Here is a 27,207-nt window from a genome sequence, read left to right on the forward strand (position 1 = left end):
AGTTTAGAAAGTGAAATCATCAGATACCAATCTTCTCTACCAAAGAGCCAAATGGCTTTAGGACTGTTAAATTCAGAGGATGAGGAAGCCATCTTTTAGTTGTCCACTGTATAGAAACCCTTGACCTTATAAATTCAAGCATCCCCCTTGTGTCAAGCATCTTGAGAAACCCTTGCACACATTACTACACCTTCCAGTTTGTAGTTGTCTGCCTCTTCTCAAGCAGATACCAATAACAATTGACATATACTGACTCAACATACACCAGACGTTACCGTAAGCACTTTACCCCCATTACGTAATTTAATCCTCAGTATACCTCACAAGGCTGATTTCATTCTTATCTCCATTTTACAGATTAAGAACCCAGAGGGCGTAGAATTTTACAGATTAAGAACCCAGAGGCACCGTAACTTGCTGACAGTCCTACTAACAGGAAACCACAGAATCCAGACTCAAGCTCCATCAAGTCTGACTTCAGAGGCCATGATCAGACTTACATACCTTATTGCTTCCCATGTAGTAGGGTTTACATATATCATCGCAATTACATTTGAGAGTGAGCAAAAGTTCAATTCTTTTATATCAACACATAAGGGAATAACAAAAATTCTTTCCTGTGGTTGTCTTAGAAGCACAAACCAACTCAAAAAAAACATGAACATATATAAAGAAAGAATGTGACAACAGAGAAGAAAACATCAAAAAGTGTAAGGCAGACACACAACACTTTGCAGCAATGACCACTGTTACCTCTGGCCATGTCAATCACTACAGAAGATGTTCTCTTTAGGGGTAGTACTAATTTAGCAAGACTTCTTATCACCTGGAGGGAATACCCTTTGTTTCCGTAATTCCATACTCACAAGGTACAAGAATATAATTATGAATGTAACTTCCAGGATACCTTGAATATGACAGATTTCTTAGGGAAAAAAAAAGCATATAAACATGCTAGTTCTTTAAAAGGGATGTCCTCAATTGTAAATATTGAATGGCATTTATCAACATTATTTCACATGAACATAGCTTGTGCCAATGAAATTGTTATAACATTATCATTAGAAACTGGTCATTTCTAGATGCATTAATCAAGTTCAGTTTCTATGTTCACTGGGCCATAGAATAGATGTGTCATAGTAAATTTATCAAGTTAATAATGTTCATTTCTGAGGCTATTTGGCAGCCAGCTGGCTTTTTCCTGGGTCATCCACTCTCCCTTACCATGCCTGCTTTCCTCCTACTTCAAAGCCTCAAGAAGACTTTTAATTGCCCCATCATACAAATGAGAAAAATGGTGCTCAGAGGGATTTTGTGACTTGCTTAGCTCTGCACAGCTGGTGTAATAGACTCTACAGAAGGACAGGAAAAGAAGATATAGAAGCCATGAATGAACGAGGTGACCTGGGACACCATTCTTTCTATTTGCCACCAACTACAGAGACCTCAACTGACATCTCCAGCCCTCTGTTTTCAGTGCCTGAGTAGGGATTGCACATTGACTCCTGTTGAGAGCTTTATTTCTTATTCTCACATCTGATCAGTTAAAAATACTTTGAAATATGTCACCTGCCTACCCTTCTATCCTTGCCTTTTGCTTGCTTTTTCTCTTGCCTCTTTTTACTAAAGCAGCAAAAGCAAGTGGACCATTAAAAGCAAGAGGACCATAATGAGGCTAAGAGTAGTGGGAGGAGATGCAAGGACCCTCCACCTTGCTTCTGAACTAAAGTCATAATATAATCCTTCCTTTAATCTGTCTTTAGTTCTCTGTCCTCTGCCCCATGCTGACAGGATCCACTTTGCCTGGTATTTTTAGCTGGTGCTTGGCCCGATATGCTAGGTCCTGGCCATGGATGCTGCTAAAGTGACAGCATGTGTTCCAACAAGCTTCATGGCCATGGTCAGTCTTTTCATAGTTCCTCTTTCATTAATGTTAGAAAATGGCTCTTCCTCACTTAACCAGATGTCAGCAGACAGAGCTTGGGCCCTCAATCATCCACCTCCCTCCCCCGCCAGGGCATCTATAGATGGAAGGACATTGAAACTGCAGGCTCAAGATGGGGGAAAAAAGTACTCTCATTGCCTGTTATGTAAGAAGATTTGTCTTGATAGAGTATACATCAAACACATAAATTAGACTACCTCACTTTTTGCAATATAAAATCCTGGAAATAATGCTAGATTTCATTCTAAATGTTTTTTAAATAAATATGTAAAAAAAGAATTAATGTGTACTTACCTGGAACAAAGCTTCCCTGGACCACCTCCTTGTATGCCCACCAGCCTTCATGGATTTTTGGTGAATTCTGTTGAGCTAAAGGAAAAGCAAAAAAGAGAGACTGAGATGATAATAGAGAAGCACTGTGTCCTGGCTGTCCAAACAAGAAGGGTGAGTATCCATAAAATAATCCTCTTCTACCCCAAAGTCATACTACAACAGCAACCTTCCTTCTCCCTTCCCTTTTTCTACTCAAATAGATCATTGATGAGTAAATATAATAGAATTTTTATTGAAATTACTCAGATATTTTGATTGATGTTAAAGAGACAGTAATTATGTATTTAAGTCCCCTGCTACTTGTCTGACTGTCCTCTTCATCATCTTACACAAACACACACACACACCCCCTTGCTGGAATTGAGGAGAGGAGGCAGATCCCAAACATGTATGTGCATGGAACCCTCGTTTTGGTAGAGACTGAAGTTTGCTAAGGGAGTCAGTCTAGAAGGTTGAAAGGTATACACAGCCAGCTTTCCTTAGGTCCCAGGAAAACAAAAACATATAGAATATGGTCCCAGGAAAATATAATGAATATAAATAACTGTGGTGAAGGTTTTTGACATCACAGGCAAAAGGGGCAGCGGGCTCAAAATACTGGAAAATATCATGGAGATCCATGACCTCGTCCTGACATGACCTCAGGGAAACCCTTGAATTCATGACAGTTGACAAGTGAATTGGGGCAATGCCATTACACAAGCATGTGAACTCCAAAGTATAGATGATAAATAAACTTATGCTTATCCCTTTATCAAACTGCATTCATATTTCAAGTCCCAGCCACATTGGAAGTAAATAAGTGAATCAATCATATTTGTAATTGGGCTAGTATATAATTAATGTTAAATCTTCTCTTTTTTCATTTCCTTCTTTAAATCTTGTAGGGGTTTTTTCCAGCCTTCCTCTTCAAAGCTGTAACAAAACAACTCATAATTCTGAGTTAGAAAGAATGGGTTTAAGACAATGACTTTGAATGCAAGACTTTGTATAGAGAGAAGATTTACTAGATTCATCTAGCCTCCAGATAAGCTTGTATTGTTTAGCTTCAAGTCTCTTCTCATAGTATAGTGGAGATACCTTTTCTTCCTGTGATTTTAAGAGCCCTGAGGCTTATATCTTTGTGGCTGAAGGAGATTTTCTGACATAGGATGAGTGAAACTGGAGCCTACTCCTTCTGGAACTGACAGTGGGCTTAGGGGACTTTAAAAACAGATAGAAGAGAGACAAAGAGCTTATTTAAGACTCTGGAAAAATTACACCTTTAAAGTTGCCCAGCACAAATCTAGGGCATGGACACACAAAAGTATACTGGATTTCCTGGTATTCTTATTGTCCCTGTGGTGTGGAGAAGGTTCAGACATTTCCATAGCCCTTGAGGAAGATCCCAAGGTCAGCTGAGTTGGAAGCCAGTGCATCTGCCCCTGGACAGCAGGCTAAGGAATAAGTGACCTCAAAGCGGAAGCTGGAAAGGTTCTGTCCAACCAGAGAATCAGGCAGAAGATTGCACTGAGACTCTGAAAATTTGTATCTCAAGGGAAAGACAAGGAGATATGAAGTCAGCCAAGAGGTCTTTAGGCCTGACCAAGTTGAGAAACCAAATCAAGGATGATATGGCTGCAAAATTCACCAAGTGGGTAGACAAAGAACATTTCACTAGAGTTCAGAAAGGGTTCTGATACTTCCTGAACCACCCTCCTTCTCCCCTAGTTCATTAGACAGTCTTCATAGGAGCTAGAGAAGAATCCCAAAGGCTTAGAAACCTGTGAGATCAGATATCTAATGGCCCTCTTATGAAACAACTACTTTGCAATGCTCGCCTTGACGGAAATTAAATAAAATTCACAGACAACACAACCTACTAAACAACAAAAACAAATCCAAACCCCAACCCTGACACAATTCACTAAACTTCAGCCTAGCTCTGCTAGACATGTAAGATGTCTCCAGCCTGGGCAAAATGTACATTTCTAACATCTTGAAAGTTTTTAACTATAAACATCGCCTAACAGCTTTGCATCAGAGATAAGCCAGGACTGGATTTCTTTATCACAGACAAAACCTTCCAAGGTTTATAAAAACTCACACCAAGTTTTAGCCAATCAGGATTGCTGACTGTCATCAGACAATTTAAATCATAAATGTAGCCTTCTCTCTTTATGCTAGCAGCTGGTCATTGGGGAAGTTGGATTGTCTTGCATATGTTTCATTAAACCAAATAAATATCCACTTACTCTCAATTTTTGTTTTACATTAAGATTTTATCTAATTTTTTTTACCATATTTACACACATCACTCTAAAAATTTAATATAGTGATTTAACTATAATATAAATAAAAATAAATGTAATTTATAATAATATATATTTCAATGTGTAAATGCCTGAGCATGAATGCTAGAACAGAGATTGGAAAACCAGTGCCTGCTAACCAAATATAGCCCACTGCCTGTTTCTGTACGGCCCAAGAACTAAAAATGAATTTATATTTTTAAATGGTTGAAAAAAAACACTTGAAAAAAATATTTCGACATGTCAAAATTATATTATATTCAAATTTCGAGGTACATAACATTTTATTGCCAAATAACCACACATATTTATTTACATGTTCTCTAGAGTTGCTTTCTCACTGCAATGGCAGAGTGGAATATTATGACAGAGACCATTTGGCCCACAAAGCCTAAAATGTTTCCTCCATGGCTCTTTACTGAAAAAATTTGTTGAGTGCTAATTTACATACATAATTTCAAAAAGAAAAACAATCAGTATAATCAATATAGTGCTTTATAATACAAAGGGGAATACAAGGAACATAATGTATAATAAAATATTACATATTTCAATCTGAAAATACTCAGGCATGATGCACTAGAAGATAAAATGAAGAAGTTGGATTCTTGATTGCCAAAGACCCAAATAACAACTTTCTATTATATTGGAGATTCCAGAATCCACAAATGGCATTGCTCTCAATGGTATGTGATTTTCCAAAATAGTGAACAACTCTTGGCAAACATTAGAACACAATTAAGTCCCACTTTCTCTTGATTTACATGATCTTTGCATTTCTAAAGAACCAGGTATAATAGAACTTTGTAAGACATGATTTGTGTGCATATGCAAAATGGCGTTTGATTGGAGGGTCAGTTAAATAAAACAGTTTTTCACTCACTTGAATGTCTGTTGGGACATGGGATAATTTATCACTGTTTCTAACTATCTAGTATGTTGCAGAGCATAGCATCTCTGTCTGCCTTTAGTTGGTGCTAACTGCTACCCTTTTGTTTTAACAAGCTCAAATGCACTCATCTATTTCCAAAATATCCCCCCAGAAACAGTGACATCCCTGTTGACAGTCACTGACCTAACGGTGCTATTTATAGTACTTATATATGCTAAAAGAGATAAAATGAAACATTACATTGAACACTAATCAGAAGATAGTGCTTTATCTAAATACATGGACAAAAGACACATCTTTCCCTATATATCTGAATTGCAGTGTCATACCAAATACAGTTGTCACTCCATTACACATTCAAATATTTTTTCTACTTTCCTGCCATTTGACCATATCATTAAGAAACTTTCATTTCTACAGGGGATAAAGCAGTAAGTAAAAAAAGAGAAAGCATAGATGTGTGTTGTTAGGATGGCAAAAAAGGCGAAGCTAACTCGAATAAAAACTGAGTAAGATGACGAGATTCTTAGATTTGTAGATGCATTCCTCTTTTTATCTCCCTTTCTTACATGTACACATCTTCTACACACGCCTATAAGGACAACCTATCAGTCGAACTGAAATATCAATTTAAGAAACATCCCTCTAGAAGGAAGAAGAAAGAGTATTGCAACTGACAAGATTATCACCAAAAGCCTGTTTCACCCAGAAAGTTGCAAAACACTTTGCTCTTTCTTCATCTCCAATCATCACTTCTTCAGCTACCCCATCCGTTCAGAACTATGTAAGATTTTAGTAGGTAATAAGACAATCAGACCATCTGAATAAAGCCTACTGGAATAGTAGAACTGCAGACCTCCTGTTAGCTGTCTTTGATGTGCCTCGTGAAGAACCCAATTCACCCTCCAAAAATCGATCAACCTGAAGAGCCCATTTGATGTCTATCAATTACAAAATACAATAGCTGCAGACTCAGTTGAAGAAATTAAAGAGGTTTTATGTAATATGTTTTCAAATGCCTTGGATGCTCAGTCTGGCCTCATACTGTTTGGCAAATTAGAAAAGAAAGGATGGTACATTTAAAAAGATACCTCATTTAAAGTTCTGCCACAGTACTACAAGAAATTTATTTTAGACGGAGCTCCTAGAGAGATACAAGATTCCTGTTTTAAAGCCTCCCACCAGACCCTTGGTAGTCATCTTGTTGTTGTTTACATGTGATTTGAAGTGAGTGAAAAGCTGATTGAGAATTCCTCAGAGCAAACGGGTGAACAGAGAGGCGCCTGAGCTTTTCCAGCATTCTCTGCTCCTCTTTGCCTATGTATGGATCAGAATTTTTTAATGTGCAACCAGCCCCTGGGAGAAATCCAGGTGTCTAATTAAAAAAACTGTGCTGACAGTAAAAACTGTCATCACTGCCAGAGGAAAAGATATACATAGCAAGGAAAAATCTATTTCAATTTTATTCTTGGTTTATTTTTCACTGTGACAGTTTGAGAACTGATGAGTTTCAAAAGAAAACTCTGAACCTCAGGATTTTGAGACACAACATTCATTGCTCCAATGGCTTCTTATACAAACGAGCAGAATTATCTTACATAATTCTACTTCTGAATGAATGGGATAGCTCAAGAAGCCATGACTAGATATGAAGAAATAGCAAAGTGTTTTGCAACACTTTCTGGACAAAACAGAGGCTTTTGATGAACCCTTCTTGCACAGAGAAAGAATCTCATTTATAAGAGTTTGGAGTCTTAGAGCAGAGGTCAGCAAATTTTTTCTATAAAGGGCAACATAATACATATTTCAGGCTTTGAAGCCCATACCATCTCTATGCCAACTACTCAACTTTGCCATTGCAGCACAAAAGCAACCACATACAATATGAAGAGGTATAGCTGTGTGCCAATACAGTTTTATTTACAAAAACAGACAGTTAGATTTGATCTGTAGGCCATAGTTTGCTCAGTCCTGTCTTGGATCTAAAAGATTTTTGTTATCTAGTTCTGTTTCTTACTTAAATGTTTAGAAGTGAGCTACTTTACAAGAAAAAAAAATCAGAAAGAATGTTGAAATATATACGTTTCTAAATTACATGTACCTGGTATCTGTTCAATATGCACTGCAGAAGGTATGCGTCATGCTAAATCTTTTCCAGATCTGAAATTGGTCACCAGCATCCACATAAAAGTTGAATATTTCCCTCTCTCCATTCGATTTCCATTGGGTTAAACCACCAAAGTTGGTGGAACCTCATATAAACAAGGCCAACAACCCATTCTGGGTTTTTCAAAGCAGTCAACAAAGACCTGAGCAATACCTTAATCTCCTTTTATCCTTCCCACAAGTTCATAAAATCTGTCAAGCAAGTATGGGTCTGTCAACCAACTTAAGAAAATTATGTCCATATTCCCACTGATCACAAATATAGGCATCACACCAACAAGTCTTTGGATGCAGACTAAAACCTCCCAAGGATGAAGTGATCTGGACTGTAGATAAATCCCTATCATTAACAGAGTTTACTGCTTCAAGTCACGTAATTTAACTAACTTAGGTTCAGAGAAAACCTAACTGCGAAATACCTCCATTTGGAAATCATAGAGGTCTCTTGACCTGGTGGGAAATAAGGCTTCAAAGCAACATCTGAGACATCACAGTTGAGGTGGGGAAGGAATTGGTGTAATAGGAAACGGAGGAGCCCTCACAAAGGGATCCAATTGTGGAAGGGGCACTACTTAATAAAACTTCACCATCAGTCAAAAACATACCAAACCATAAGCACACAAGTTGCAAAAATGAGCTTCTGTGCCCTGGATTAGTACAATTACACCTGTGCCAAGTGGTCTACAACTAGCAAAGATGGAACCAGATATAGAGGAGAGGCAGAGTACATATGCTGTGATTACTTCAATTTAATGTAATGGTAGAAGCACTGAATGGTTATTTCCCTCAGAAACGGCATTTCTCTGCTGGAGGAGGTAACTCAAGGAGGGAGGAACCAAGTCTGTTGACCAGGGAACACCATAAGTTGGAAGGTAAAAAAAAAAAAAAAAGTACTTCTAACATTGGATGCATATCCATGACATCACTGTCTTTCCTTGAATGGCCAATTCTGTCTTCTAAGTGGGAAGCAGGAACATTGAGAAGTGCATGGATCATTGGAAGAAACATAAATGATTGCCCCATTGAGCTGCATGGCACTCACTGGACAGGGATAATGCCCTTCCTCCAGTGCTTGACTTTGACAACACCCAGAAGGTATCTTTCTTCTGTGCACTCTGCTTAACATGTGGTCCTACATTCTCACATTTAGATAGTGCCCCACACTATCTGTTTTCATATCATTCTTTCCCACCTAATGGTAACCTTCCTGAGGTCAGAGAATGTATCTTATTTTAAAACTCCATTGTTTGTGCAAAAGCTAAGTACATATGCCAGAAAAATGTTAGGTGAATGCCTGATACATGTGGTAGTGAAGCTGCATATTATACCAACTTGCAGCCCAGCTCACACAGTCCTTGGGAGATTTTAGTCTATATCCAAATACTTGTGGGTGTAATGCCTGTATTTGTGATCAGTGGGAATGTGGACAAAAACGGTTTCAAGTTGGTTGACAGGCCCACACTGGCTTGACAGATGGAAGAGCACCAGGAGCTGACACCCTGCCTAGGGAAATCAAAGCCTGAGCAAACCCACTTTTATTGAGCACAATGTGTTTCACTTAAAAGCAAAGGGGAAAATGTGTCATACCTGGAACTGTTTACATCTCTGTCATTCTTTACTTTTCCCAAATTCGAAAGACAGGATGAAACTCATTTCTCTCTCTCCACCCTATGTGACACCCCCACTTATAAAAACTAGACAGAGTTTTTATTCTCACTCAAATCATTGAGAATTGCACTAACAGGTAACAAAGTTACTATTTCCAAGCAGAGAAGATGGGTATGACCTAGAATCACCTTGCATGTTGGATCAGACCTAAGCAAGCTGACAAAATTAGATTTGTGTTGGGAAATAAGAAATTTTGGTGGGTAGCCTGTATTATTTTCACCTATAAAGCTTAGCATGATACTATTGTTAAGAAGCTCAAAGGTAACTAGAGTTGAAAATCAACAAGAAAGTCCCTGTTATGGTTAATTCTCAACCTAGTATTCTAGAATTTCTGCAATTTGGGTTTACCACACATTTTAATCTCATTTCTCATAATATTTACCAGAGTCGTTCTTCCTGCTGTCCGCAAGTATACCATGTTTCTTTCTCCACACCTTCACTCCACCTTTTTTTCCCCTGAAATTCCCTCTTTATCTACTTTCTATTGACCTGCTCTTACTGAATTCTCAAAGCCTCTCCAATTCCCACTCCTTTCAACATCTAATGATCACTCCAACTCTACCGTAATCCCTCACTTCCCGAATTTCAGAACTTTAGTGTCTATTCCTCATTCACCATTCTTATTAATTCAAGAAACATTTAGTGAGTACCTATGACTGTCAGGAAGTGTTCTGAGCTTTAAAGGTACAAAGTTCTTGTTTTCCATGAAGTTATTAGGTTGGTGCAAAAGTAATTGCGGTGGCAAAACCACAGTTAATTTTGCATCAACCTAATACATTCTCCCTGAGGGAGACAGAGAAAAGGAAACAACCGAATTCACATATTTAAGAACAATTGGAGACAAGCAGTCTGCAGTATAGAGGGTGAGGTAGTAAGGCGATTAGAAGAACATATTAAACGGTGTGACACTGATGGTCTCTGAAATTATGACAGAGATTTAAATGACAAAAAAAATCTGGCTTCATGAAAATCAACAGTGGTAGAATTTCAAGTGTATTCAAAGACTGAAAACTGGCAAAAATAAGTTTAACTTCTTCGAGAAGACTAAAAGTGCCCAAGAGGTGTGGCAATAGTAGATGCAAGGAAAGGGAGGCTTAACATGAGGCTGGACAATGGAGGTGATGGCCCAGGAGAAAGATGGTGGTGGCTTCAACTTGAGCAGTTCTAGTGAAAATGGAACATCATAAGATTCAGACAACGCACGGATAGGACTTGCTAATGAACTGGATGATGGACATTGAAGACCATATATCAAGGATAACTCCCATTCTTTCTAGTCTGAGTGACTAAATGTTAGCAGTTACTGAGAAGACCAGGGAGACTAAGGGAGGAGGAGTTTGGGAACATAAAGTCAAGAGTTCTGTTAGAGATAGCTAGCAAGTATTATGGGAGATAGATGTCAAATAGGCAGTTGAACATAAAATGAGTTCTGAGAAGGAGATGAGATATATGTTTATAGTTAAATATATTTAAAATATATAATATTTAAATCCAGGAGTCTAAGAGAGGTCACCAAAAATGTGAAAACTGTGTAGAAAAAAACCAGAAGAGACACTGAGTACACTCCAGGATATTCAATATTTTGAGGTTGAGTAGAGGATCAAAGTCCAAAATGAGACCGAGAGGAAGAGGCCACTAAAGAAAGAGAAGAGAAAATAGCCCAGTGCCATTTCTCTCTCTCCTACCCTTTCTTTCTGTTTCTCTCTCCCTGTGTGTGTGTGTGTGTGTGTGTATGTGTATATGTGTGTGTGTATATATATACACATACACACACACACACATATATATATACACTTTTTATTTTATAGTTTTATATCTATGGAATAATTGCAAAGATAATGCAGAGAGTTCTCATTACATAATTCATACCCAGGTTCCCCGATATTTAACATTCTATGCTGACTATGGTATGTTTGTCGCAATTAGTGAATATTGATACATAATTAACTATTACTGAATATTGATACATTATTAACTAAAGGTCACATTTTATTCAGATTTCTTACATTTTTCACTGGATGTTCTTTTTTTGCCCTAGGATCTCGTGCGGTACCTCACGTTACATTTAGTTCACATGTCTTTTTAGTCTCCTCATGGCTGCAACACTTTCTTTGTATATTTAATGTATATTTTGCTATTACTCCTCTCTCCCTGACTAAATTAAAACTGTCTCAAAGGTAAAAATGTTGTGCCTTGTCCTCCATAATGCAACACATATCTTAGGTACACTGGCACAGTGCTTAACAAGCATCTGTTTAATCTAGGAAATGGAGAATGACATGTGAAGCTCCATTTATAAATGTTATTTACAACTTTTATAGAAATATTCACTCTTATGGCTACTCTCTATTATTTCCTTGGAATAAGTTTAATGATAAAAGGTCCTTAGAATTCGAAGAGGAGTGTAACTCAAACAATAGTGGAACACTAAAGCAAAGGGACAAAAAGATTCCCTCTAATCTCTGTAATTTTAAGAGGGTAGCTATAAGTTTTTTCCTTTCACTAAACATTACGTCTTGAATTTTTTTCCATTCTTATTTTTAATGTGCAGATAATAGTCCTTTCAGTAGGTATGCCATAATTTACCAATTATTCCTTCCCTATTGGTTATCTAGTTGTTTGAATACTGCACTTAACCTTTTCAAGTGCAAAGTTTCCCTTTTTCATCCTCCTTTAGGACATTTTTTTTTTCTTTTTAGCACAGTGTGCTAAGATCAGAGTCAAGGGACAAAAGTATATATGTGAAGTTACTTTGCAAAAAAATGTTATAACAATCTGCATTCCCACAATAGTATAAATTATTATTTCTGAAAGGAAAATTCTGGCAGTACTCTCAGGACAAATACATAATAATGTTAATCCATTTAAACATAATTTTGACTTCTGACAAATAGCAACTTAAAATCATCACTACTGTATCTAAAGAATGTTTCTATTGACATGAGTTCATGAGATGGACATTTCATAGAAATCTATTCCATATTTTTACTATTATTTATCTGTTTAGAATCAGGCATAAATTTATTCTCTGTAAATATTCTAGCTCCTTTTGGTAGTAGAGTGTATTTATGTTTTTAAACAGATGGATCAAACTTCAGATCCCAAGAGTTCAAGTCCATGCCCAGGTTCATGCTGCCTCCCATAAATCACAGCAGTAAGGAAGATGTGTATGTGCTGTGTTCAGAATACTAGAAGTATACTGATATAATAAATCCATTTTCAAACTGCAATTGGAAAGAAGCTATTGGTAATTCCTAAAATCAATGGGTCGGTCAATTGTGGGATTAATCTCACGTCACATAAAACATTGTATCACAGCTAGAAGCTCTGAATGAGACTAAAATCTCCTTGCATCTCTCTTAAGCTTGAATTAAGCAAGTCTAAATGCAATTAAAAGAAAGTAATCAAGCAGAATTGTTGGTTTGAGAGGCAGTGTGAAATGATGGAAAATATATGGCACCCTAGGGTTAAATCATAAATTTGCTACCAATTATGTCACTTTGGGCAAATTATTTCTCTTTTAAAAAATGTTTATATAAATTTTAAAAGTACAAATGCAGTTTTTTAAAATACAGATATATTGCCTAGTGGTGAAGTCTGGGCTTCTGGTGTAATCCTCACCTTAATAGGTATATTGCACCCCTTAAGGAATTTCCCATCCATCATCTGCCTCACCCTCCCATCCTTCTGAGTCTCCAATGTCTATTATTCTCCTATCTCCATGTGTACACTTTATTATAGCTTATAGCTCTCACTTGTAAGTATTTATGTGTGGTATTTGACTATTTCATTTAAGATAATGATCTTCAGTTCCATCCATGTTGCCTCAAAAGACATTATTTCATTCTTTTTTATGGCTGAGTAGTATTCCATGGTATGTACATAAGCCATTTTCTTTATCTACTTACTCATCAATAGAGTGATTCTATACCTTTGCTCTTGTGAATAGTGCTGCTATAAACATATGAATGCAGTTATCTTTTTGATGTAATGATTTCTTTTTTAGAGTAGATACCCAATACTGTGATTGCTAGATTGAATGGCAGTCTATTTTTAGTCACTGAGAAAACTCCTCTAAATTATGAGACAGCTTATGGAAGAAAAAAATAGCCCTGCCTGACTGAGGAAGAGTTCAGGAGCCTCTGGGGACATTCACGCTATTTGTGGGTCAAAGTAGAGTCACTGAATAAACTTGGGGAACAGAATATAAAACTCACAGCAAGAAAACAGCTGATTCAGGGAACTTCTGCAGAAAACATGGTCTTTGCTGGGACAAGGGCCAGAGAAAGCCCAATGCCTGATGGAAAAGTAGGTGAAATGACTATTGTTTTTCATGTTAATTTGCCATGGTGGGACATACAGTCATATGCAAATCATAGAAAAAGGCCAGGGTAGTTTTATTCATTAATTTTTTTATGTATCATAACTCAACATGCTTTTGTCCTTCATTCCGATTCCAATCCACAGCATTTGCTGAGCATGCACTATATGACATGTGCTGTCACATACTTATAAGTGGTAGAGCCAGTGAATTATTACCATATCTGGGCTTCCCAGAGAAGCCAAACTAGAGCTTCATTATATAAATAACCAAGACCAAACTAAAATGTGGACCTTGAATTGTCTGGAGAGTTATAACTGAGGAGATTTGAGCACCATCCCTATATCTCAGCTACTACTTCAATGAGGATGACTCTCAAATTTATATTCCTCACCTGATTTTTCATTCCAGTTCCATGAAACCTTTTTTAGCAGCCTACTAATTAGAATATTGCTGTTTTCCAGGACCGTATGACCACAACTATCTTCTGGCCCTGTGGCAAAAATAGTGCTATTAATCCCCCAATATTAATTTCCCCTCTTAATAAGGAAAACCCTGGTTTTAGTAAGACATAAAGATTATATGGCAGAATAAAGCCTATATGGCTCTATCTCTCTTGTAGCTAGGTATGGACATGTGACTAAGTTCCAGTCAATGACATGTTAGGAAATGTATAAGAGTTCCAGGAAGTATTACAAGGAAATGCTATGCCTGTCCTCACCTCTTCCAGCAAGCTGGGATATGACATGATAGCTAGACTTCAAATAGCCATTCTGAACCATCATGCAAATGTTTCCTTTTCCACATCAAGATAGAAAGAGCTGGGATCCCTGTATAGCCTACGTTTATACAATATAAATAAACATCCATCTTCTTTAGAGTTATCCATCACTCATAGCTGAAACTAATCCTAGCTGATACACACTTGCCTTCAGTACCCATGGAGTGAAGACACTGACTCTACTTCTACTATAGTTCCAACCCATTCTTTCTTTCACATTTCTATGCCTAGACACAGATCCCAGACAAACGTCCTCAGTAATTACCTACACAGCCAATTATAGTGGCCTAATAGCTGGACTCCTGTGTCCATCCATGCTACCTGCTATTGTCTTCACACCTCCTGCATGATTACCTTTCCTGTCTATATCAGAACCGTGTCTATGTTTTCTTTTACTTTCAAGGGGCAGTGAACATGCACAGAGTCTTCTTATGAAGCTCATTTACCAACCATTTACAATGCAGTGTCCAAACTGATTCACCATCTTTCAAGGCTGTCCACAAAGCCTCTCAGTGACTCCCTATTGGTTACACAATAATGTGAAAGTGTTCCAGTGAAACTTTCAACAACCTGTATGGTGTGGTTAACTTATCTGTTTTCCAAAACTCATCCTATCTCCTTTGGGCATCTTTTCTCTGTGCTCTCATGGCATTTATTATATATGTTTACTTTATCACATATATATTTTTCTTAAATCACCTCTTCATGAGGTTGTCCTCCTGTCAGAATAGGTGCCCAGTAAATATATTTGGACCAAGGTAAATTTAAACATTTGTTTCTCCCTGACTGACCCTACATCCTAGTCAGACAGAACTATCTGCTCTTGGTGATGTTTGCCATGTGCTCATGCTACTTACTTTATTAGAATATCATATTCTTTACTGTACATCCAAAGTAAACCAATATTTCAAGTGTCTGCTCAAACACTACCTTCTAAAACCTTCCCTGGTTTCTCCAGACAAAAGAAAGACTTATAGCCTGGTACGGTGGCTTATGCCTGTAATCCCAGCATTTTGGGAGCTGAGGCGGGTGGATTACGAGATCAGGAGCTCAAGACCAGCCTGTCCAACATGGTGAAACCCTGTCTCTACTAAAAATACAAAAATTGGCTGGGCGTGGCGGTGTGCACCTGTAATCCCAGCTACTCAGGGAGCTAAAGCAGGAGAATCGTTTGAATCCAGGAGGCGGAGTTTGCAGTGAGCCAAGATTGCATCACTGTACTCCAGCCTGGGCAACAGAGCGAGGACCTCCCCCCACCAAAGAAAAGCTTTATTATCTCCAAAGTTTCTTACCATATTATATACAATTTATTTCATTTCAGTCCAATTCAGTATGATTCAATTCAATCAAATCCAGAAAATAATATTTAGAACATACTCATTATGTTTGAACACTTACTCTAGGTCTTTTTTTTTTGAGTGGTTTATAGTGCAATGAGAAATCAGGGGATGTCTTTAATATATTCTAGGCTAAGGTGCATGCAATATACAAATTAAGATAATGATAGTGTTCACAATGCTTGTTTACCTGCTAAAAGAGGCAAACTCCAAAATCTCAATGGCACCATACAAGTTTATTTCTCATACATATAAATTTCCAAACTGGTTTGCCTGATTGGCATACAGCTCTTCAAGTTAGGGCCCATGCTCCTTCTTCCCTGTGGTTCTGCTATCTGCAATACATGACTTCGAAAGGCATTATACTATGTAGGTCAAGCCAGAATGGAAAAACTCATGGAGGATCTCTCAAAAGTTGTTTTCCTGGCTTAAACCTAGAATTAATACTCACTACTTCTGCCTGAATTTCACTGACTGGAACTTAGTCTCATTAATACAACTAAATATAAAAGGAGGCTAGGGAAATGTAGTCCCTCTGTGGACTACACAGTGGTGTTGGATTGGACAGAACTGAGGGAAGTCCTGTAGAATCCCTCACACACCACAGTGATAATGAAGAGAATTCGAAAGTTTTCCACCCCTTTAAGATGGACCAAGAAGAGGAGTAAATATGTTTTGGAGAACATGCAGCCAGAGTGATTATAACTTTTAATTTGTCTAGAATATTCCATTTGCATTTGTTGTCCCAATATAATTATAAACAGGGTCTCAAAGATGTCCCAGGTTAGGTGATAAATTATATGATCATCTGTACACTTAGTCTTTGCCACATGCAGCTTTAGCCATTTTGAAGACTCTGCCTGTAGGGCATTTAGATTTGTATCAGATCATCCACATGTTGACCCACATTTTGTCTTGTATGTTTGTTGCCTAAACTAAATTAAGAATGTGCATCTTCTCCCAATCTTCCTACAACCTCTTTCCCCTAATTTCTTACTCACCATTTGCCAGCCAATAAGTCTATATAAACAATTCAATTGGCTACAGAAAAGACACAATTATTAGAAACCTGATGACCTAGATACTTTTCCTTGTATGCATGTATTTACTTATTTTTGAGACAAAGTCTTGCTTTGTTGCCCAGGCCGGAGGGTAGTGGCGTGTTCTTGTCTCACTGCAATTTCTGCCCCTTCGCCTCCTGGATTCAAGTGATGCTCATCCCTCAGCCTCCTGAGTAGCTGGGATGACTGGCATGTGCTATACCCGGCTAATTTTTTATATTTTTAGTAGAGACACAGGTTTGCCGTGTTGGCCAGACTAGTCTCCAACTCCCGACCTCAGGTGATCCTTTCACCTTGGCATCCCAAAGTGCTGGGATTACAGATGTGAGCCACTGTGCCTGGTCCCTTTTTTTATATTTAAATGCTAGATGAAAAGAGGCAAATGTCAAGAAAATAAGCTTATTAGAGGTATTAAAGGCTGAGTGGTAGAAGGTATGGAGAATGGTTCCCTCTTCACTAAATAGCTTTTCTTCATCAGCAAATATTCAACACAACTCCCTATGCCGTCTTCAGTTCTGTTCCATACAGTGAAAGTATCTGCTGGAATGAGTTGTACTACAAATTACCGAACATAATAAGTTATAATTATCTATACTGAAATTATTTAATTACATTAATTTTCTCCTAAATATAGGCCAGCATGTTCAGAAAAATGAAAACACAACATGGATTATAGATGTGGAAGGGAGATTTAAGACAATGTTTTCTGTCCCTTTATCAGATAGGGAAACTGAGTCCTAGAGGAATTAAAAACCCTCAGAAGAGTTAATAGTAGGAGCCAACACTATGAGGGTTTAAGGTGACCAAACTGCTGCTCTTTCAACTACATACAAAAGGATTTTGAAAGGAGCTGAATGCTCCTTGGTAAACTAACACAGGAACAGAACACCAAATACCCCATGTTTTTACAAGTGGGAGCTAGATGATGAGAGCACATGGAACACCACACACAGGCCCCTTGGAGGATGGAGGGTGGGCAAAGGGAGCGGATCAGAAAAACAACAACTGGGCACCAGACTTAACACCTGGGTGATGAAATCATCTATACAACAAGCCCCCAGGACACAAGTTTACCTGTGTAACAAACCTGCACATGTACCTCTGAACTTAAAAAGAAAAAAAAAAAAAGAATTGTAAAAGGAAGAATTAGTTTTCAGCTAAAAAGAACATCTGAATTATTTTGGATAATTAGTTCAGTAGTCAGCAAATTCCAAAGTTTTTAAATATCACATGCATTTATTCCATCAAAGAAAACTGTAACAATGAGATTCTGTCTTGATGGCATGTAGAAACGGGACCCTAGAGGAGGATGTGTACTCTGTCTAGAAAAATGGAGTGCAAGAACAGTTTGGCAAGCTCCCAGGTCACAAGTTACAGTAAGCACCATTTGTTCTTCCATTATTCATCTCCAGAACTCTACCAGGCACCCTCAAGGCCTACTCACTTTGTACATCAAAGACAGATGATTACGAATGAAAGAGAGAACCAATGGGAACCTGCTTTCCCTGAGATCCCCCTCTAAAAGTTAATCTTTAAAGGAACAAAAGCAAATACGCTTCGAAATAGGCATTTTTTCCCCTCAAACAATAGGTTTCCTCAAATTTCTGGGAATGCCAAGAACACTATATTTTTGTTATAAATGTTGCATGCTGGCATATGATTATGAAAGCAAGAAATGAAAGAAAAAAACCCCTACGAATACTGCCCCCCGCCAAATACTTTTTAAAATCACAGGTGAGGAAGATGCAACTCTTAAGAGCCACAGCATTCTCAATTTTCAAAAAATAAAAAATAAAAAAAAAATAATAATAAGCACACAAGTGAAAAATACACTATAGATTATATGTAAATCTGTCAATAAAATGCTCTTATCATTGTGGCCAGATTTCTCAGATTATATTTTGTTTGGAAAGTAAGCAATTTCATCATTAAGTTAATGCTCTGCAGTGCTACAATTCCACTTCCTGTAGAAGAGTTAGGATCACGTAATCATGAATTTCAAAAGGCAGGCAAAACCAGACCCAGAAAATGTTCTGCGTGCTGCCGATGCAAATGTTGTGCTCTAATTTTAAAGGTCAAAAAGATAGGATAGGAAGATTAAAGAAGTGTGCACGAAATACATTAATATTGACCTTAACTGAGTTTTTGTGTTACTATGTGTTTACTTACTATGGTGTTCAATGAAAAGATGCTGGTCTTGGTGAGTGTATAATGTGTGAAAGTGTCACCACAGGGACCAGGGTGGACTGGCATTAGGTCTTGGACTGGAGTTGGATTCCAAGGTGCTCTTTGCAGCCAAAAGTTAGTCAATAGAAGAAATAATATCTAACACTTAAATAGCTTTTGTAGGACAGCACTGTTCTAATCATTTTATTTATGTATTGACTCATTAAACTCATATCAACTATCTTTAGTGTTACAGTATCCCTGTCTTATCTGCAGGGGATTATGTTCCAAGAACCTCAGTGGGTGCCTGAAGTCTCAGATAGTTTGTGACTATTTATACTGGTTTTTTTTTTTGCCCTCTATACACACATACTTATGATAAAGTTTAATTTACAAATTAGCCACTGTACGAGATTAACAGTAGGTAGTAAACAACAGAACAATTAAATAGGTTTACTTTAACACTAATATTAAATGTATATATATTTATATGACATTTATAATATGCATATTTTAAAACTCTCAAAATAAAACTATAAATTTTATGCATGCATGCATATGTGGTAAAGTTATAAAACCATATATACATATTAACTGAGAAATTGGTTCTCTATCTGGAGACGAAGGGAGAGAATGGGGAACAGAATTTGGAAAGGATACACCGATTATTACTAATTTTATTTATTTTAAAATATCAAAAGGAAATATGGCAAAATGTTAGTATTTGCTACTTTAGAATAATGGGTTATTAGTATTTCACATATTCTCAGTAGTTTTTCAGTATGCTTAAAAGAAGCCATAATTTAAAAATAGGCAAGGAAAAATAGGTATAGTTGTAAACAAACAAGTTATTGGATAACCTTAAGCATGTGTTTTTAAAAATTAGCTAGAAAAATGCAACCTCAGAAGAGAAGAGTAAGACAGATAAATCAGTAAGGCAGAGATCAGTGAGAATCTTCATAGTTCAGAATAAGCTGAATAGGCGGCAATTCTTAAATAGATATAGTTTGGGAGGCTGAAGCAGGAGGATCACAAGGTCAGGAGTTTGAGACCAGCCTGATCAACATGGTGAAACTGTCTCTACTAAAAATACAAAAATTAGCTGGGCGTGCTGGTGTGCACCTGTAATCTCAGCTGCTCAGGAGGCTGAGACAGGAGAATCACCTGAACCCAGGAGAATTAGGTAATATTAAGAGAGTCTTTAATTACCTGGAAGAACAATATTTTTTAAAAAAGAAAATTCTAGGGATTTACTTGTGCAGATATCAAAACTTTATAAAGTTATAATAACTAACATGAGGTATTGATAAGTAATTGACAGGTCAATGAAACAGCATTGATGATGCTGAAATATTCCCTAGTATATTTTTATACAAGATGTAACAGTGTAAATACCAAAATCTATGGCAAAGAAGTGGACTATTTAACAATTACTAAGCAAATTAGCTAATTGTAACAAAAAATATTAAATATATTTGTCACAATATACATCCTAGAATGATTTAAAAGTTAAATGTAAGTTGGAAATTTAAAAATAAGTAAATAGAATATAACTATTTTTTTCTGTAAATAAAGCATCTTTAAGTTAATGTAGGCTCCTCTTTGTCCGAAACTTAAGGGCTTTTTAAATGTATTCTAGGTAGACCAGCAGCCTAACTCTCACAGAACATTCAGAGAAATTAAAATAAATTCTGCCCACATCCCTATTGAAGATGAACTGGAACATGGTGTAAAACGGGGTTACAGGTCTATGTAGATCATCTGATGATCTGGGCTTCTTTAAAGGAAAGATAAGTGGATCCCCTACAGAAGTTATCATGAGCCAAGGAAGACAAAAACGTATGTAAATAGCTGCTGACTACACACTCTTATTAGTCAACTTACAAGTAACAGAATTTTGAACAATAGAGCATTAGCTAAATATATCATGGAACACTCATACTAAGAAATATTAAATAATGTTTTTGAAGATTATTTAATGATAGAAAAATCCTCACCAAAAAATACCATCTGAAAAAAACCAGGATATGAAAAAGCATATAAAATATGATCCTAATTTTGAAAAGAGAAAAAAAAAAAAAAAAAAGGAAGCAAATACAACCAAATGTTAAGTGAGGTTATTATCAGGTGGTATGATGAAGATAATTTTTTAACCATTATTTTCCTATGTTTTCCAACTTTTTTTTGCAATGTGTATTTTTTTATGATTAGGATAAAAATGTTATAAAATTTTTTTTAAAAGGCAAAAGCTCCCACTGTGTGCTGAGCTTGCCAGAACCAGTGACTCAGGCTTCACCCTAACAGTTTCTCAGTGGTGAAAGTAATGAGTTTTCCCAACATTAATATTTAATTTTCAGTGCTATAGATGGCAGCAAGAAAGCCCAAAGGACATTGACCATTTCTGAGCATAATTTCTCACTCCTGCATATTGGCCACTGTGTTGCTGGCTAAACAATTTTCCCCCATTCTTAGTTACTCATTTTGCTCACACATAAAAAATACATGTTAAATCCAAGAAACCACCCTAAGGGTGATTAATGATGAAGACAGCCTGCAGTATTACTTCGAGCTCTAAGATCAGGGAACTTGGCACCACTTTGGACTAAATTTTGAATTGCAGTTGTACGAGACAATGAACAACACTTTGGGGATGGGGTTTTTCACTGTATATGCCAGAATTCAATTTGGCAGGAAACCGCAAACACTTTAGGTAACCCAAAGACTTATATCGGGGTTCCGGGGTACCCTCAGTTCCCCTAAGAGGACATTTGGGTTCTTGGTCTATCGCCCTCTCAAGAATGAGAGGGGAGACCATGGCACAGTGCGCTCATAAAAGTAAATGCTGGACTCAAAAGTGTTTGTAGAAAGTGATTTATTTAAAGCAGAGAGACAAAAAGGAGGAGAAACAGCTAACTGTCACACTGAGAGAAAGAAAAGCCGCTGTCACGCTGAGTCAGAAGGGTTCCCAGAGGGGGAAAACCAGAGGGAAAGCTCCTTTCACACTTAGTGAGAGGCTCCAGAAGGATGGAATCCAGGAGAGGAAAGACAGCTTCCACACTGAGTGATATGGAATTGAGAGAGACAGCTTGGAGTTTAGGACAGGAAAAGCAGCTTCCATGAGAGGTGTTCGTGGAAGGGGACCCAAACATGGAGTCCAAAGGGGTGTGGAAGAAGGGGACTTTTAACCTGAGAGGAACCCCCACCTCCTCTAAGACCCCAGGCCAATGAAAGGAGTTCCTTAGAATTTCTGCTGTGGTAATTGACTTTTTGACCCTTTCCCACACCCTCGAAAATTAAAACAGAGACCATTAAATCTCCTGGATGGAAAGAGATGGGAGTGAGGCATGGCATTGGGAAGTTCTTGCCCTTAAAACTATGCCCCCTGGTGGACCCAGAAAGAGAATACATTCCCTCAAGACCATCTTCATGATGTAGGGTTTCCTGAGAGGACATCCACTACACAATGAAATAAATGTGCCTTGGAAAGACCTGCTTTCTGCATAACCAGTGGGGTTTCATAAGCCATGTTGAAAATGGGATAGATGTTACCTATTACCTTTGAAAGGTATATGCTGCCTATGCTGTTCACACACCTGGGCTTATAAATCACTACACAAACGTCTACATATTGATATATTTTTCTGTGGGAGGGATGAGTGAAAACAACCTGTCTTTCTCTGCCGCCCCTCTTTCTTTCTCTGTCTCTTATCTCTGTATCTGTCCCTATCTCATTCTGACTCTCTCCTTTGTTTCTCCCTCTTTGTGTGTGCTTCTATGACTGTCTGTCTGTCTGTATTTTTCTAAGCGTCTATCTCTGTCTCATTCTCTGTACAACATTCTTGTCAACGGAATGTTTTCTTAAAAGGGAAGAGGACTAATAGAGCATTTACTTTTTCTGGCTCTGTGTTTGTTACCTTACATACTCTATTTAATTCAAGCTATTCAGCAATCCTAAGAGGAAGAAAAAATTTTTCAAGAAAAAAAACAAGGGCATTTCTTGTAAATCAGTAAACTGAGGCCCACAGAAGAATTCTGTCCAAAGATCATCTATTCACAGAAAACAAAAGATGGCTGTATCATAGCGAGTCCCCGTGGACGCTGGAGTAACACCCTTTCTGGTATGTGGACACGCTTGCAGAGGGCACCTTCTCTGTGATACAGGGCTATTCTTCCTCATCTATAGGCTGGGAAATCCATGGCCTAAGATGTAAACTGATCTAACCCACAGGTATAAAGGCAGCAGAGCAACCAGCCCTCCATCCTTCCCACCTCCATTCCCTTCCTGCCACCTTTCTTTTTAACTTCCTGCAACCTGATCTTCATTCCTGAGACAAAATAAACATATCCTTCACAGGGTTTTCTAATGCTGTAGACCCAATGTCCTTCACTTAGTCCTTAGAGTACTTGCTCTCTGAGGATTGAGAACCATGGAGCTCATCTTCTTAAGCTACTCTTTCCTTAGCTTCTGTAAGATAATATGGCATTTGATTTCTATTTATTCTCTGTAAAAAATAAAACGTAAAATAGTTTGTCTATTTAAGTCCTCACCTAATGTTGATAGGTTCTTGGAAACTGGAATTTAAAGCAAAGCAATGTATAGTAGGTCTTTCAATAATGTCATTTCCTTCATGATAATTTTTTTTATAATGTTGATAAGAAAAAAAGATTGGCTTTGTTTATATGTTGCTTCACTTAAAGTCCGTTTCCAAGAATCTATTGGTAATGTTAAGTGAGGACTTACTGTTCATGTATTTATATATGTGTAGATACATATGTACACATACATATATCAGGGAAGTAAATGGGGGTACACAGCTGGGAAAACCAAGCAACATAGAAATGGGCACATACTAGCTGCTTAATATACTAATTTGTTGAATAAATGAATTAACCAACTCATAGAATTCTCCCAATCTAAGCCAATCTTTCACTCCAGCCAACTAGAAAAGTGCCCCCATAAATGCAGTGTGTTTTCTTGCTCACATCCCTAGACCTCATTTGAGATCCATCCCTCTGCACAAATGCTATTTACATCCTGACTGAAACCATCACCAACCCACAGAAAATCGCCTTTGTTGCTGTGAAATCTCCTTTGTTACTCTTCCTTTCTAAATGCTTATGACAATGTTCACCTATTTAGCAATTTATCCCTTGTTTCTCTGTGGGGTTTTTAATCATTACTTAACTTTTGTGTTGTTAATTCACTCCTCCCTTGTTGTCATCATCTCTTCACCTAAGATAACCTTACTTCTGGGTCTTTGTTGGGTCCCTTTAAGAGAAGATGCTAGTATAAACAAATGTTTAATTTATTAATATTTTGAGTGCTAGAGGCCAGCGCTTTTAAGTATTGCTAGCTTTTATGCAGTAGAATGGAAAACAGAGTAATAACTAAATTTTCTGAGACTCTCCTCTGTACTAGATGTTTTACACATACATCTTGTTTTATTCTCACCAGAATTTATTAGGTAGGTTTCATGTTATTTACACACGAGGAAAGTGAGGGTCAAAATTATTTGATCAGGTTCATTCATCTGGTAAGTTGGAAAGCTGGGGCTTGAAAGCAAGATTCAACTCTAAAGATTATGTTCTTAAAATTATATCACACTAAACAATAAAGTTTCTCGAAGAATAGATGGGAAGGTATCATCAGGAAACTTTTTGTTAGCAGGACACAAATTGCACTAACCACTAGGGAAATAATTGATTAACTGGACTTCTTTAAAATTAAGAACATCTGTTCACCTAAAGGTATCATTAAAAGAGTGAAAAGATACATATGTACAGGCAAAATTCTTGAATTTAGAATATATTGTATCCAAAATATACTCATACAGTATCCAGAAATGCTTTAAACATTAATAGGGAAAAGACAAATATCCCATTTATGGGCAAGAGACTTGATAGACCCTTGATATAGGAGAATATCCAAACTGCCAGTAAGCATATGAAAACTTGCTCTATATTACTCAAATTTAAACGCCAATGAAATACCACTACCACCACCACCACCAGAGTGACTAAAATTAACACAATGGATAATGCCAAGTATTGGCAGGAATGTGGTACAACTGAAATTCTCATATACTGCTGGTGATAATATAAATTGGTATAGCCACTTTGGAAATGCTTTTGGCCGTATCTTCTACAGTTCATAAAAACTACAAATTTAATCTACTCTATGACAACCTCTATGACATCAATTTCACTCCTAGGTATATATGCAAAAAAATATTGGTGCACATGTCTACTAGAACACAGGTACAAAAATGTTTACATCAGCTTTATTTATCATAGCCAAAGACTGAACAACTCACATGTCTACTGACATAAGAATAGAGAAATATGTTTTTGTACATTCATACAGTGGCATACCACACATTGAATGGATAATTCCTACTTGAACATTGGTGAATCTCAGATTGTAGAGTGAAAGCAGCCAGACACAAACAGTACATTCTGCATGATGTTTTGTATGTGAAGTTTAAAAACAGGCAAAACAAGTTCATAGTTATAAAAGGTCAGAATATGTCTTTCTTCTGTTGGGTGGGAGTGAGGGTTTTGGTAATTGACTAGGAAGGGATGGGGGTGAACCTACTGGAGTGATGAAAATATTTCATATTTGGATCAGTATGATAGTTATGTGGTATATACATGTATAAAATTAATCTGTACAATTAAGATTTGTGCATTTTATATGTTAACCACAATTAAAAGAGCAAGTAATCAACCAAACAGCACTCTCTCTCTCAATGAGAAGAGCAAGGCAAATGGAAATATACTTGTAACTATACCAGTTTCCTGAATAAGGATTTATGTGATCTCTCCATTTTATATTAATAATTGAAGTCCAAGGAAAACATCTGTCTCTCGACACTCTGACATGCTTCCCTTTATCAGAAATAAAACCATACATCCTGTCATGTCTCACCTCTGTCAGGAAGCATACACGAATTCAATACTAAATAAATCATTTTAGCCTGGGTTTTAGTATATTTACTTTCATTCTTTCTTTCTGCTCCTCACTCCCCAAACTCCAGCCCCACCTCCATTCTGATGAAAATGTCATATGTATGCCTTTCAGTACCTTAAAACCATGTCGGATGAAGGTAAGAATATAACATGATATACTAAATGAACAAGGTGCTTAGCACAGAAATTGAAGGGTGGTATAAAAGGAGAGTAATATTCAGTGTCAGAAAACTTTAGCTTGACTCTATATGTCCTTTATTACCTGTGAAATCTTGGGATCAATTTGTTGAACCTTGGTCCTGTCACTTCTAAAAACCAGGCTACCCCTATTTACCTCCCAGTATTGAGTATCTCTTGGGGTAAAGCATGTGGGGAAAACACTGTGAGCTAGAAAGCATGGGTAGCAGGGTTCACCTGGCTGCCCATATAGGGGTGCATGGGCTGTCATCAGAGAAGCAGCAGGTCTGAATGTCCACTGCAGCTTGAATATCTCATTGCTTTCCATCTGTCACTTTTTCTCTGACCCACATTTCCTTTCTGGAACTTGATGGGTGTTCTCACTAATGAACACACCTTCTACTGTCAGGAAGGAGGACTCTCAACAACAAGCCTGAGAGAGTGTCTTAAAAGGCTTGGCTGGATAATGACCAAGGAACTCAAACCACTTGTCTACCTTCTTTTCTCCTTCTTTAGAGAAAAAGCTCCTGGACACTTTGGTACACCTGATTACAGAAGAAAGAGATGAGAACTGGCTCTGAGGACAGAGTAAACAGTCTTTTATCCCCCATCCCATCAACGTTCATGACAATTGGTTTCCCTCAGTTTTTAAGAATTACTACATATCAGATTCCAAGAAGCTCAGGCAACAACATAGTAGACACTAATGTCTCCAATATCCTCTGGAAGAGCCGTTGATATTTTGCTCAATGTACTAAGATTAAATTACAGATAGAGAAAAGATAGAGTAGAACTTCAACCCTTTCTCTCCCCTCCCTGGAGATACCTCATTTCTGAGGTTATTGAAAGCAATTTGGATATATGCTTTTGGTTTTCTATCCACAGTCTTCACATAATATGGTATCGGTATCATTAAAGTCACAGAAAATGCATCTAGCCCTGTCTATCCTTTGTAACTTGCTTTTCTCATTTATCACAATGCAGATACAATTCATTCATTTTAACTGCAATGTATAAATCATGGATTTGTCCATTCTGTTACAAATAGCTAGATCCACCCCACTTCTACCATTTTTAGCTATTTTAAATTGTGCTGCAAT

General features: G+C 37.3%; 1 protein-coding gene across 3 annotated transcripts in view; it reads right to left on the bottom strand.

Annotated features, from left to right (window-relative positions):
- Positions 1-27,207, bottom strand: part of CA10 (carbonic anhydrase 10) — a 538,166-nt gene that overhangs the window by 444,374 nt on the left and 66,585 nt on the right. For 2 of the 3 annotated variants that reach the window (XM_017540214.2, XM_017540213.1), the window contains exon 3: positions 2,240-2,314. In XM_017540214.2, the coding sequence (XP_017395703.1) occupies positions 2,240-2,314 (75 nt within the window). Of the gene's footprint in view, positions 1-2,239; positions 2,317-27,207 lie in introns of those variants that run through there. The other variant, XM_037742584.1, reaches the window with a different exon arrangement.

This window comes from Cebus imitator, unplaced genomic scaffold, assembly GCF_001604975.1.
Source record: "Cebus imitator isolate Cc_AM_T3 unplaced genomic scaffold, Cebus_imitator-1.0 Scaffold123, whole genome shotgun sequence".
Lineage (NCBI taxonomy): Eukaryota > Metazoa > Chordata > Mammalia > Primates > Cebidae > Cebus > Cebus imitator.